Source organism: Phocoena sinus, chromosome 20 (assembly GCF_008692025.1).
Source record: "Phocoena sinus isolate mPhoSin1 chromosome 20, mPhoSin1.pri, whole genome shotgun sequence".
NCBI lineage: Eukaryota > Metazoa > Chordata > Mammalia > Artiodactyla > Phocoenidae > Phocoena > Phocoena sinus.
In genome coordinates this window covers 30,155,795-30,169,205 of record NC_045782.1, presented here as the reverse complement: position 1 = coordinate 30,169,205, position 13,411 = coordinate 30,155,795, and the positions used below count along the sequence as shown (strand labels likewise).

General features: G+C 34.3%; 1 protein-coding gene across 3 annotated transcripts in view; it reads right to left on the bottom strand.

The window, feature by feature from the left end:
* Positions 1-13,411, bottom strand: part of BRIP1 (BRCA1 interacting protein C-terminal helicase 1) — a 194,892-nt gene that overhangs the window by 169,852 nt on the left and 11,629 nt on the right. For all 3 annotated transcript variants that reach the window (XR_004347597.1, XM_032617135.1, XM_032617134.1), the window contains exons 5-6: positions 11,746-11,873; positions 10,071-10,190 (exon numbers count right to left, since the gene is read on the bottom strand). Coding sequence is in view for 2 of the 3 variants with exons in the window: in XM_032617135.1 (XP_032473026.1) it covers positions 10,071-10,190; positions 11,746-11,873 (248 nt within the window). In the remaining variant the exon portion in view is untranslated. The remainder of the gene's footprint in view (positions 1-10,070; positions 10,191-11,745; positions 11,874-13,411) is intronic.

Genomic DNA, 13,411 nt, shown 5'->3' with positions numbered 1-13,411 from the left:
AGACAGAGAGAAAAGAAAGTAAAGGCAGGGTTTAGGAGGAAGAAAAACAGCCCAAGGCTTTGCCCAACACCAACACTTTACCTGAAGATCAACAGCGCACTCTGCTGGACCCACCTCTTTTCTACACACTAGGCAAAAATGAACACTACTTTTTCTAAAAGTATATACACAATGTTAGCACTTGTTTAATAAACAAACAGCAGGTATAAGCAAAAGAATGTGTCTGTGAGACTACCTCACTCATTGTGAGGATTTGCTAAAAGAATTAAGAGAATACATATAAATAAATTCTAGAGAAAATGGTTATGAGTGGTAGAACAAGGTAATATCAGAATTTTAACATTCTATTCTAAAATATGTTTTTTCTTAACTATATTTTGACCACACGGAGACTGATGCCTCACTAGATCCTTGACAATATGAATTATCCTTGATCCTTGATAATATGAATTACCTGTATAAAAACATGAATCTAAAATGTAAAGAGGGACTTCTCTGGCAGTCCAGGGGTTAACTCTCTGTGCTTCCACTGCAGGGGGCATGGGTTCAATCCCTGGTAGGGGGAACTAAGATCCCACATGCCGCGTGGTGAGACCAAAAAGAAATACATACACAAATACATAAATAAAATGTAGGCAGGCAAGAATATACAATGGAGAAAAGGCAGCCTCTTCAATAAGTGGTGCTCGGAAAACTGGACAGCTACATGTAAAAGAATGAAATTAGAACACTTCTTAACACCATACACAAAAATAAACTCAAGATGGATTAAAGACCTAAATATAAGGCCAGATGCTATAAAACTCTTAGAGGAAAACATAGGCAGAACACTCTATGACATAAATCACAGCAACATCCTTTTTGACCCACCTCATAGAGTAACGGAAATAAAAACAAAAATAAACAAATGGGACGTAATGAAACTTCAAAGCTTTTGCACAGCAAAGGAAACCACAAGCAAGATGAAAAGACAACCCTCAGAATGGGAGAAAATATTTGCAAATGAAGCAACTGACAAAGGATTAATCTCCAAAATATACAAGCAGCTCATGCAGCTCAATATCAAAAAAACAAACAACCCAGTGCAAAAATGGGCGGAAGACCTACAGACATTTCTCCAAAGAAGATATACAGATGGCCAACAAACACATGAAAAGATGCTCAATATCACTAATCATTAGAGAAATGCAAATCAAAACTACAATGAGGTATCACCTCACACTGGTCAGAATGGCCATCATCAAAATGTCTACAAACAATAAATGCTGGAGAGGGTGTGGAGAAAAGGGAACCCTCCTGCACTGTTGGTAGAAATGTAAATTGGTGCAGCCATTATGGAGAAGAGTATGGAGATTCCTTAAAAAACTAAAAATAGAACGACCACGTGACCCAGCAATCCCACTACTGGGCATGTACCCTGACAGAACCATAATTCAAAAAGAGTCATGTACCCCAATGTTCATTTACAGCACTATTTACGATAGCCAGGACATGGAAACAACCTAAATGTCCACTGACAGACGAGTGGATAAAGAAGTTGTGGCACATATATACAACGGAATATTACTCAGCCATAAAAAGAAACAAAATTGAGTTATTTGTAGTGAGGTGGATGGACCTAGAGTCTGTCATACAGAGTGAAGTCAAAAAGAGAAAAACAAATACTGTATGCTAACGCATATATATATGGAATCTAGAAAAATGGTACTGACGAACCTAGTGGTAGGGCAGGAATAAAGATGCAGACGTTGAGAACGGACTTGAGGACATGGGGGTGGGGGGATGGGGAGGCTGGGACGTAGTGAGAGAGTAGCACTGACATATATACAAGTATCAAATGTAAAATAGATAGCTAGTGGGAAGCTGCTGCATACCACAGTGAGATCAGCTCGGTGCTTTGTGACAACCTAGAGGGGTAGGATAGGGAGGGTGGGAGGGAGGCTCAAGAGGGAAGGAATATGGGGATATATGTATGCACATACTTGATTCACTGTGTTGTACAGCAGAAGCTAACACAACATCATAAAGCAATTATACTCCAATAAAGATGTATTAAAAAATAATAAATAAGTAAAATGCAAGGAAAGGGAAAAAGCAGGGGACATTGGAAGGTAATTCATTTAAGAGAGGAAGTACTGACACCATTTTCTGACTTGAAGAGAGTGAGGAAACTGGAGATGATAGGAAGGTAAAAAGACAACTACCCAATTCAATTCACAGGTTGGAAGCTAAATTATTTTCATAAAAACTAAGAAGACTTAAAAGAAAAACAAAAAAGTTTAATGTCAAATTTAGAGGAAAACAGAAATCATTAAACTAATTTATCATTTAATTTATAGAGGAGAGTTTTCCAGATAATAATACAACTGCAGTTTTTAAATGTATGAAAACTGTAACATTTATATCTTTGTAGGGATAAGAGAACTAAACAATTAATATACCAATCCAAATAACTATTCTTCTAAAAAATAAATGCTCCCTAATATAATCTTATAAGGATCAAAATAGGAAAAGCATCATTAGAATTTAGAGGTATTACAGCTAAATGGGATATAAGGTATATTAAATCTAGTCCCACCCTCTTTTTCCTCCCATTTGAAGGAACAGGTCCTAAAAAGAAATTTTTCTTTCCCATGTTCCTCAATTTACTTTATTCAAATCTGTAGATAATCTAGATTAAAATATGATACCTAAATATGAGGTATATGATCTTTCAACGTAAGAAAAGTTCTAAAATATGGACTGCATTTGTAAAATTACTTTATCTAAAAGTTTTGGTGATAAACTCACTTCAGAAACTGATATAAAATAAATATTAAACATTATGAAACTACATTTTTCTTCTACTTTTTATGAAATCACCTATCCCAGAATTTACAGAAAATATTTTTCATGATTTATAGCAAGCCACTTTGCAATGATTTTAAAATGTTATACAATGGGGAAAGGACAGTCTCTTTAATAAATGGTGCTCGGAAAACTGGACAGCCATATGCAAAAGAATGAAACTGGACAACTATCTTACATTACGTACAAAAATTAACGCAAAATGGATTAAACACTTGGACCTCAGACCTGAAATCATAAAACTCCTGGAAGAAAACATAGGTAGGTAAACTCCTTGACAGAGGTCTTGGCAATAGTTTTTTGAATCTGACTCTAAAAGCAAAAGCAACAAAAGCAAAAATAAACAAGGGGGACTACATCAAACTAAAAAGCTTCGGCACAGCAAAGGAAACCATCAACAAAGTGAAAAGGCAACCTACTGAAAAGGAGAAAATATTTGCAAATCATGTATCTGATAAGGGACGAATATCTAATATACAAAGAATTCATAGAACTCAATAGCAATCCGAACAAAAAATGGCAGAAGATATGAAGAGACATTTTTCCAAAGAAGACATACAGATGGCCAACAAGTACATGAAAAGATGCTCAACATCACTAATCATCAGGGAAATGCAAATCGAAATCACAATGAAACATCACCTCACACCTGTTAAAATGACTATTATCAAAAAGACAAAAAACAGCAAGTATTGGCAAGGATGTGGAGAAAAGGGAATCCTTGTGAACTGCTGGCAGAATATAAACTGATGCAGTCACTATGGAAACAGTATGAAAGTTACTCAGAAAAATTAAAAATAGAATAACCATATGATCCAGGAATTCCACATCTGAGAATTTACCTGAAGAAAATGAAAACAGTAACTCAAAAAGATATATGCACTCCCATGTTCACTGCAGCATTACTTATAATGGCCAAGATATGGAAACAATATGTGTCCATAGATGGATGAATGCATAAAGAAAATGTGGTGTGTGTGTGTGTGTGTGTGTGTGTGTGTGTGTGTGTGTGTATACACACACACACATGTATATGTATATGTATATATACACAATGGAATATTATTCAGCCATAAAAAAGAATAAAATCTTGCCATTTGGGACAATGTGGATGAACATGGAGGATATTACGTGTAGTGGAATAAGTCAGACTGAGAAAGGCAAATTTGTATGTAAAATCTAAAAACAAAAACAAAAAAAACAAGCTCACAGATGCAGAGAACAGATTGGGGGCTGCTAGAGATGGCGGTGAAGAGCAGAAGAAATGGGTGAAGGAGGTCAAAAGGTACAAACTTCCAGTTATAAAATAAATAAGTCATGTGGATGTCATGTACAGGATGGTGACTACAGTTAATAATACTGTGCTAAATATTTGACAGCAGCTAAGAGAGTAAATCTTAAAAGCTCTCATCATAAGAAAAAAAAATCTTGTAACTATGTAAGGTGACAGATATTAACTAGACTTATGGTGATCATTTCACAATGTATACAAATATTGAACCATTATGTTGTACACCTGAAACTAACATATTAAATGTTAATTATACCTTCATTAAAAAAGAGAAAGAGAAAAAAAGTTGTACCAGAAACCAAAGAAAATTTCTAGCAGGGAAAAACATATTACTATACTCAAAGACTCGTTTCTTTAAATAAATTACCCCTACGCGTATCCCCATTATTCTTTATTATATTATATCCATGGAAATGTTTAGCCCTGGTTCCCTGAAAAACAAGAAGTATTATTCACTGCTAAATATCCATGTAAGATTTATTAAAAATACTACCATAAGCTTTTAAAATTAAGATGACAGCCAAAATACAAAAAACTACAGGTTTTCTTAACAATTTACTAAAATTCACTAACAATTTACTAAAGTACAAAAGGAAGAAACATTCACATTAGCTAAAACTTTACATTTTGTACTAATTATGTTTCTATTGTAACTGCTTACTCTATTTTTGTTAGAAACAAAAAAAATTACATTGAAAATACAGATCATTTTACCTAAGTATTTGTGGGGGTTTTCATAAAGTTACTTTATATATTCATGCTTTTCACTATAGACTACCAAAAAAAGAACAAATATTAGAGCTCGGCCATATGGTCTTTTCTGTCATTGCAAAAGTATTCTGGTGTCTGACAAATTTACTTTATGCATGCTTAATTAGTATGGCATATATCACTTATGTCTTCTTACAAACAAAAGTTCTGTTGACTAGTGAAATGTTACCATTTGAGTTACTAGAGTTAGTTGAGATTTAGCTTCTTCAATAAATCTTCAAACTTATAAGAAATTATCAGAAACCCATACCTTTAACATTATGAGTAATAAATCACCCATCTATGAAAAATTATTGCATTTCTAAAGCAATGTAGACCTATACCAGCTAAAGCCAAGGAAGAAAACTTGTAACTTCTGGTTTAAAAATAAAACTGATATAAAGATATAGATACACATGTATAGATACAATTATACTTTGCCAATAAGAAGATCATAATAAATGATCAACATAGTACATAACCAAAACAAGAAATCAATCAAAGAACTTAGTTTAAAATTAAGATACTCAGCCAGGAGCACAGTAGCTCTGCTTATGGTCAAGTGGTCTCGATCCTAAACAGGTTGACCTATAAACATCTTTAACACATATTAAAAGAATTTGCTAATTATAAACCTAACTTCTGAAAATTAATATTATTAACCAGTATTATATAATACCTTTTATCAGCAGCATACAAATATGTAAGTATTTGCTGCTACTACAACTGCTGCTGATGATACTTTTACTACCACTTACCACTTAATAAGCTCCAAGATATGCCAGGTATAATCTAAGCACTTTATAAGTATTAACTTGTTTAATCCTCTAGCAGCCCTGTAAGATAGATACTATTACCATCCCCATTCAACAAATGGGAAAATGAAGTAGCAATAGTTTAAAACCTTAATCAAGGTTACAAAGGTTGTAAAGAGCAAAACTGTGATTAAAACCCAGGCACTCTGATTTGAGCTCATTCTCTTAACCAGTAAAAACAAAACGAAACAAAAAAAATCCTTAAAAAACAAAAAACTTTATCTTATTTTAGCTATTACCAATCATATTATTCTATATTTGATTTCTTTAGCCTTGAGGCTTCTACATATTTTTCCCCTTATCTTGGTGCCAGAATACTGTTTACATGGCTCCAGAATTTCTGAGGCATTTTAGAGAATGTATAATAAAGTAATTAGAGCATTTGCCAGAGCATCAGACTCCTTAGGTAGGATCTAACTCCACTATTTGCCAGCTTTGTGACCTTAGGCAAATTACGTACTTCTCAGAGTTTCCTTATCTGTAAGATGAGAATAACAATAGTACCTGCCTCAAAGTCATTATAAGAATTCAATAAGATTCTACCAACAAATATTTATTGGGCAACTAATATATGCCATACGCTGTTCTAGGTAGCCGAGATACCCGTGAAAAAGATTGACATTACATTCTAACAGGGCAAATAGATAATAAACAAGTAGACTAATAAATTCAAATAGTAAGGGCTATGAAGACAATAAGGTACAGTGAAAGAAAATGAGCAAGAAAACACTGGCAAACATAAAGCATATGTTTTTACTGACATTAAAAACTCCTGAGATGACTTCTCCAAACATAAGGCTTCTCTGAAGATAACTGACTATTCTTTTCCCCCACTCAGTATTTTCAAGAATTCAAAAGAAGGCTCTTTGAGGGCAGGGATTATGATATTCATTTACTCAGTCTACAACTAGGTTCCTGGCACTACGTTAGGTGCTTGAAACAAAAAGATGAATAAAACAGTCACAGTCTTCAAGGAGGTCTCAGAGAAACTGGTGTTGTCCATAATGGAACTAAGAGCCTGTGGAGAGGATATTAAGAGTAAGGTGAGTGTTAAAAACTGGGAAGTAGGGACTTCGTCGTGGTCCAGTGGTTAAGAATCTGCCTTCCAATGTAGAGGATGTGGGTTCGATCCCTAGTCAGGGAACTAGGATCCTACATGCCGCAGGGCAACTAAGCCCACGCACCACAACTACTGAGCCTGCGTGTCACAACTGGTGACCCCGCGTGCCACAACTATAGAGCCCACGCACTCTGGACCCCACATGACACAACTAGAGAGCCTGCACACCACAACTACTGAGCCCTGTGCACTCTGGAGCCCGCACACCACAACTAGAGAGAAGCCTGTACACCGAAACGAAGAGCCTGTGCGGCACAACGAAAGATCCCGTGTGCCACAGCTAAGACCTGATGCAAAGAGGAAATAGGCAATCTACCTGAAAAAGAATTCAGAGTAATGATAGTAAAGATGATGCAAAATCTTGGAAATAAAATGGAGAAAATACAAGAAACGTTTAACAAGAACCTAGAAGAACTAAAGAGCAAACAAACAATGATGAACACCACAATAAATGAAATTAAAAATTCTCCAGAAGGGATCAATAGCAGAATGAGGCAGAAAAACATATAAGTGACCTGGAAGATAAAACAGTAGAAGTAACTACTGCAGAGCAGAATTAAGAAAAAAGAATGAAAAGAATTGAGGACAGTCTCAGAGACCTCTGGGACAACATTAAACGCACCAACATTCGAATTATAGGAGTCCCAGAAGAAGAGAAAAAGAAAGGGACTGAGAAAACATTTGAAGAGATTATAGTTGAAAACTTCCCTAATACGGGAAAGGAAATAGTCAATGAAGTCCAAAAAGCACAGAAAAGTCCCATACAGGATAAATCCAAGGAGAAACATGCCAAAACACATATTAATCAGACTACCAAAAATTAAATACAAAGAAAATATATTAAAAGCAGCAAGGGAAAAATAACATACAAGGGAATCCCCATAAGGTTAAAAGCTGATCTTTCAGCAAAAAACTCTGCAAGACAGAAGGGAGTGGCAGGACATATTTAAAGTCATGAAAGGGAAAAACCTACAACCAAGATTACTCTACCCAGCAAGGATTTCATTTCAGATTTGACAGAGAAATTAAAACCTTTACAGACAAGCAAAAGCTAAGAGAATTCAGCACATCCAAACCAGCTTTACAACAAATCCTAAAGGAACTTCTCTTGGCAGGAAACACAAGAGAAGGAAAAGACCTACAATAACAAACCCAAAACAATCAAGAAAATGGTAATAGGAACATACATATCCATACAATTATACTCCAATAAAGATGATTTTAAAAAAAACACCTGATGCAGCCAAAAATAATTAATTAATTACATAAAATAGAAAAAAAATGTTAATTAAAAAAAAAAAGAAAATGTTCTTGAGAAATACAAGGAACATTCCAGATGGGAATCTAACTCAAAATTGGGGACACCAAGGAAGGCTTCCTGAAGGATTATCAGAAGTCAGACAAAAAAAGTGGGAAAGAGGAGAAAGGGCAAAAGAATGCAAAAAGTTTATAAAGGCCTAAAGACTGTACAGGTAAACAGGAGCTTTATAAGCCATCTAAAGACTTCTGGAATTTGTCAATGAGTTGTTTCATCCCCTACCCGAAAAACTAAAAATACAGACAGACTATATGAAACAATAGTTTTTAAGGAAGAGTGATCCCTGAGAGACGGGAAACAAATGAGATTAAGCCTTATGATTCTTTCAGCTTGTTGTCCTGAGAGTTTGCATGCTGTGGCATGGGGAAGGGGAACCCAGATACAGCCCAGCAAACCCAAGTTGAAGAGACACTGCTGAGAGTCCAGGGAGACCAAGAAGACTAAAGTTCACAGAGAAGAAAGCAGAATGGAGAGTGCTGCACAAAGAATGCACTCCAGAGATCTGCAGAAGGACCTCTCAAGTATCTAGTAGAGTACTGATCAGCACATGCCAATGAGGAAACAATCCAAGATAGTGGCAAGAACCACCTGAAATGACGAGACACTCACAGACAGCATGGAACAGTGCCTGTTCCCACCAGCCAGGCTGGAAAACTTCATGACTCATGGAGCATTAGGTAGAGGACTCAAAAGGAGATAGCCTCTACTGAGGTAGCCCAAAACTAAACCCGGCTCAGGCCCTACCTAACAAATCCTAAAAGCAAGAACCAAAAGGATCAAGCTGATTCCAAGTAATTTAACTGCATCCCAGAGCAAAACTCAAGAGTACTTATAGAAATACAATAATATCCAGTACCCAACAAGGTAAACTTCACAATATTTGGAATTCAATAAAAAATTCCAGGCATGATTCCATTTATATAAAACTATATAATTAAAACATATTTCATTATACAATATCAAAAAGTCACATATACAATATCACCACCAATAAATATCATCAGAGTCTTTAAGTATCAGAAAACTGCTAAGCTCACAGTAGTATACACAATTTTTCAAAATTCTGATTTTTCACTGAAATCTGAAATTTTATCAGGCTCACTTTATTTTCGAGAATTACCGAAGTTAGTCTCAGTTATTCTTTCAAGTAAAAACAATGTTCTGTGAAAAAAGTGGCTAGTTCAGCTTACAATCCAAACAATCCTATAAGTGCTTTCCCTCAAGAAAACCATCCTACTTCTGAATGCAAAAGTGATTTACGAAAACTACTCTAATCTTCACACAGAATGTTAAAAATCTCAAGGGTGAAGATTTAATAAAATTAGTAATTTTTACTGCTTCATCAAGGACTTAAGTGAAACTGGCTTTTCTTAACTGTGCATTAACGACGGTGAAGAAAATTACTATTAATACAGGTTGATGCCACTACCCTTATTGTGCTAAAGCACCAACAGTTTTACCAACCTATGCTTTTGTACCATCAGTGCAAATGTCAAAGATGGTAAAAAAAAAAAAAAAAAGGTAAGTAACATCTTAACATCACTATGAAAATACTTTTGACCTCACAGCCTATCTGGAAAAAAATCTCAGGAATCTCCAGAGCTCCCTGGACTACTCCTTGAGAAATGATGCCCTAAGGACACTGAAAGAACTCTAGGAAGTAGAGTTCACAAACATTAGAATGTAAAAGAGGAAAAAAACTTTCAGATCTCGTTCTAGTCCAATTCTCTTATTTTATAAATGAGGAAACTGGGGCACAAAGAGCATAGGTTTACCATCTCACACAGCAGAAGACATGTGACAGCACTTAGGACTTCTGAGTTGTTTTCTACTCTTCTTTGATTATACTATTCTTCATCTTTTTCAAAAATGGATTTAGCAAATTCCACATTTTCCTTCTTTAAACTGAACAATGGTATAAATACATACATTTTGTGGAGAAAAGGAGTTTATCTTTCCTAATGGGGAGTTGAGTTTTGTGGTCTTTCCTGAAGCAACTTTTGCATCCAAATGGTGCACCTCCTTTTCAAAACAATGACGTTTTCTAATCTGTAAATACAGAACCAAAATAAAACTTATTGTAACTAGGAAGTTTGATGAGGCTAGTTGCGCTCAAAGATCAGAATAGCTATAACGTATGTTTTCAGCATTAAAAGAAATGACTATTTCTCACTGGCAACAATCAAAAAGTTTCTAAAAACAAATAGGCACCTTATTATAAAACTTAAATAAAACAGAATACAGTAATACCTCTCAAATTCCGACCAAAATAGCTTTAATTAATGATGTGGCAAAACTATAGCATTGTAAAATGATCTTCCCATAAAACAGCCCCACCATATGGATACCAAGAATAGTATTATGGCAAAGTCCGATTACATATCTAATTGGAAAATAAAAGTAAATAAAAATGGAAACCTTATTCTAAATTGAAAAAAAAAAACACAGAATAAAAACTTTAAATGTAAATATTCATTATTTCCTACCTGATGAAATAAATTACTTGATTACTATTATTATATTACTTACTAGATATTTGATAATCCAAATTGTATTTGACTAAATTTCTTTTATAAACACCACTGTTTTCTTTCCAAACTATCTATGCTTTTTCTTACTTGCCAAAACCTATTTACTTAAATTATAAAGAGGAAAAGAAGCATTTCTGTCGATAACTGCATTCCTACAAAAAAGAAATGAGAGCCAATGAAGTCAGGGAATAAATGCTATATGTTGAGCTCTACCTCAGAACATCCAACTCTAAGTACACATTTTGGGGGAAAGAAATCTCTAGAGATACTTCATTTGTAATTGGTGATTTTCCAAATATAAAACTAGAAAATGATTTCATTCTATTTCTAAAAACAAGGTTTAATCATGGAAGTTAATAAAGATTGTAAGTGGAACAGATAAACTACATAAAAATGCAAACACCTTTTGAGTATATTCAATTAAAAATATACAATTATCTACAAAGGACATGTTAATTTAATAATCTTTTTTATTTGTAACTAAGTCTAAAGTCCATCCTCCTTACCTCAATGCCATGAACTCTATGAGAAAACAGTTTTCACCTATGAAAACATTTCATTTAAAATTTCTAGTAATTTCGCTTCTTCAATAATTTTTAGAAATAAACATATTTTATAATGTATTGATATTAAAAACTCAATAAATAACAGTAAACCTTGTCATTACATTAAAACTATCAATACCAAAAGTATCTATGACCTAAATATTCATATCAGAGGTATATTGGCCAAAAGAAAATGCCATTATTAGATAAAAACAAGGAGTTAAAAAGTACCAAGTAGCTCTGTTACTGATACATGCCTTAAGTAAATATTTTATTGTCAAATTCCTTATATATAAGAAAGCACCATTCAGTTTCACTTTAATGACATGCTACTATGAATAATTTACTATAATAAACTCCTTTGTAATGAGTAACTCTATACAATGAAATTATAATAATTTACCATTTAATTCACATCTGACACTACCCAAAATAATCTCTACAGATGCCACTGAAAAATGATTGATACTTGACTACCTTGTTCAGCTACAACTAACGGGATTATTCCACTGCCAATAAACTGTTTACCTGCTGTGTAGTTTCTAAGGGTCGAATTCTTTTCTTCTCTACTTGAAAATCATCATTTTCATCTCTGTACCTGGATGCCTGTTTCTTAGCAGATAGCTTTGCAGCCAGTGTAGTTTTTTCAGGAGAGTCTTATATAAGAAGTCATAAAAAAATCAGTATAAATAACTTACATTTAGGTAATATTTTTAGAAAAAAATTGAAATCAAGATGTAAGACTTTAATCTGTAAAAATATTGAATCACTATGCTGTACACTCAAAACTAAGATTAATACTGTAAATAAACTATGCTTCAACTTTAAAAAAGATGTTAAGACTTATTTCTATAAACTTCATAACACAGTTTAAAATAGGAAATGCTAAACATCTTTAAGAGCACTTATTTACCGCTCAGTATACTTTAACAAAGACACAGCAAACATTTTTGGAAATATGCTTTCAAGAGGGAAGTCTATAAATGGTGCTGGGAAAACTGGACAGCTACATGTAAAAAAATGAAATGAGAACATTCTTTAACACCATACACAAAAATAAACTCAAAATGGATTAAAGACCTAAATGTAAGACGGGATACTATAAAACTCTTAGAGGAAAACACAGGCAGAACACTCTCTGACATAAATCGCAGAAGTATCTTTTTCAATCCATCTCCCTGAGTAACGGAAATAAAAACAAAAATAAACAAATGGATGTACACTACTAAATGTAAAACAGATAGCTAGCGGGAAGCAGACTCATAGATCAGCTCAGTGCTTTGTGACCACCTAGAGGGGTGGGACAGGGAGGGTGGGAGGGAAATGCAAGAGGGAGGGGATATGGGGATATATGCATACATATAGCTGATTCACTTTGCTATACAGCAGAAACTAACACAACAATGTAAAGCAAGTATACCCCAATAAAGATGTTAAAAAAAAAAAAGGAAAAAAAATTTTTAAAAAGGGACCTAATTAAACTCAAAAGCTTTTGCACAGCAAAGGAGACGATAAACAAAACGAAAAGACAACCTGCAGAATGGGAGAAAATATTTGCAAATGATGCAACCAAAAAGGGATTAATTTCCAAAATTTACAAACAGCTCACGCGGCTCAATATCAAAAAAACAAACAACCCAATCAAAAAATGGGCTGAAGACCTAAACAGACATTTCTCCAAAGAAGACATACAGATGGCCAAGAGGCACATGAAAAGATGCTCAACATCGCTAATTATTAGAGAAATGCAAATCAAAACTACAATGATGGTCCAGTGGTTAGGACTCTGCGCTCTCACTGCTGAGGGCCTGGGTTCAATCCCGGGTTGGGGGATTAAAATCCCACAAGCCATGCAGGGTGGCGAAAAAAAAAAAAAAAACAACGAAAAACTACAATGAGATATCACCTCACACCAGTCAAAATGGCCATCATCAAAAAGTCTACACAAAAAGAAAATTATAGACCAATATCACTGATGAACATAGATGCAAAAATCCTGAACAAAATACTAGCAAACAGAATCCAACAGCACATTAAAAGTATCATACACCAGAATCAAGTGGAATTTATCCCAGGGATGCAAGGATTCTTCAGTATATGCTAATCAATCAATGTGATACACCACATTAACAAATTAAAAACCATATGATCATCTCAACAGATGCAGAAAAAGCTTTTTACAAAATTCAACATC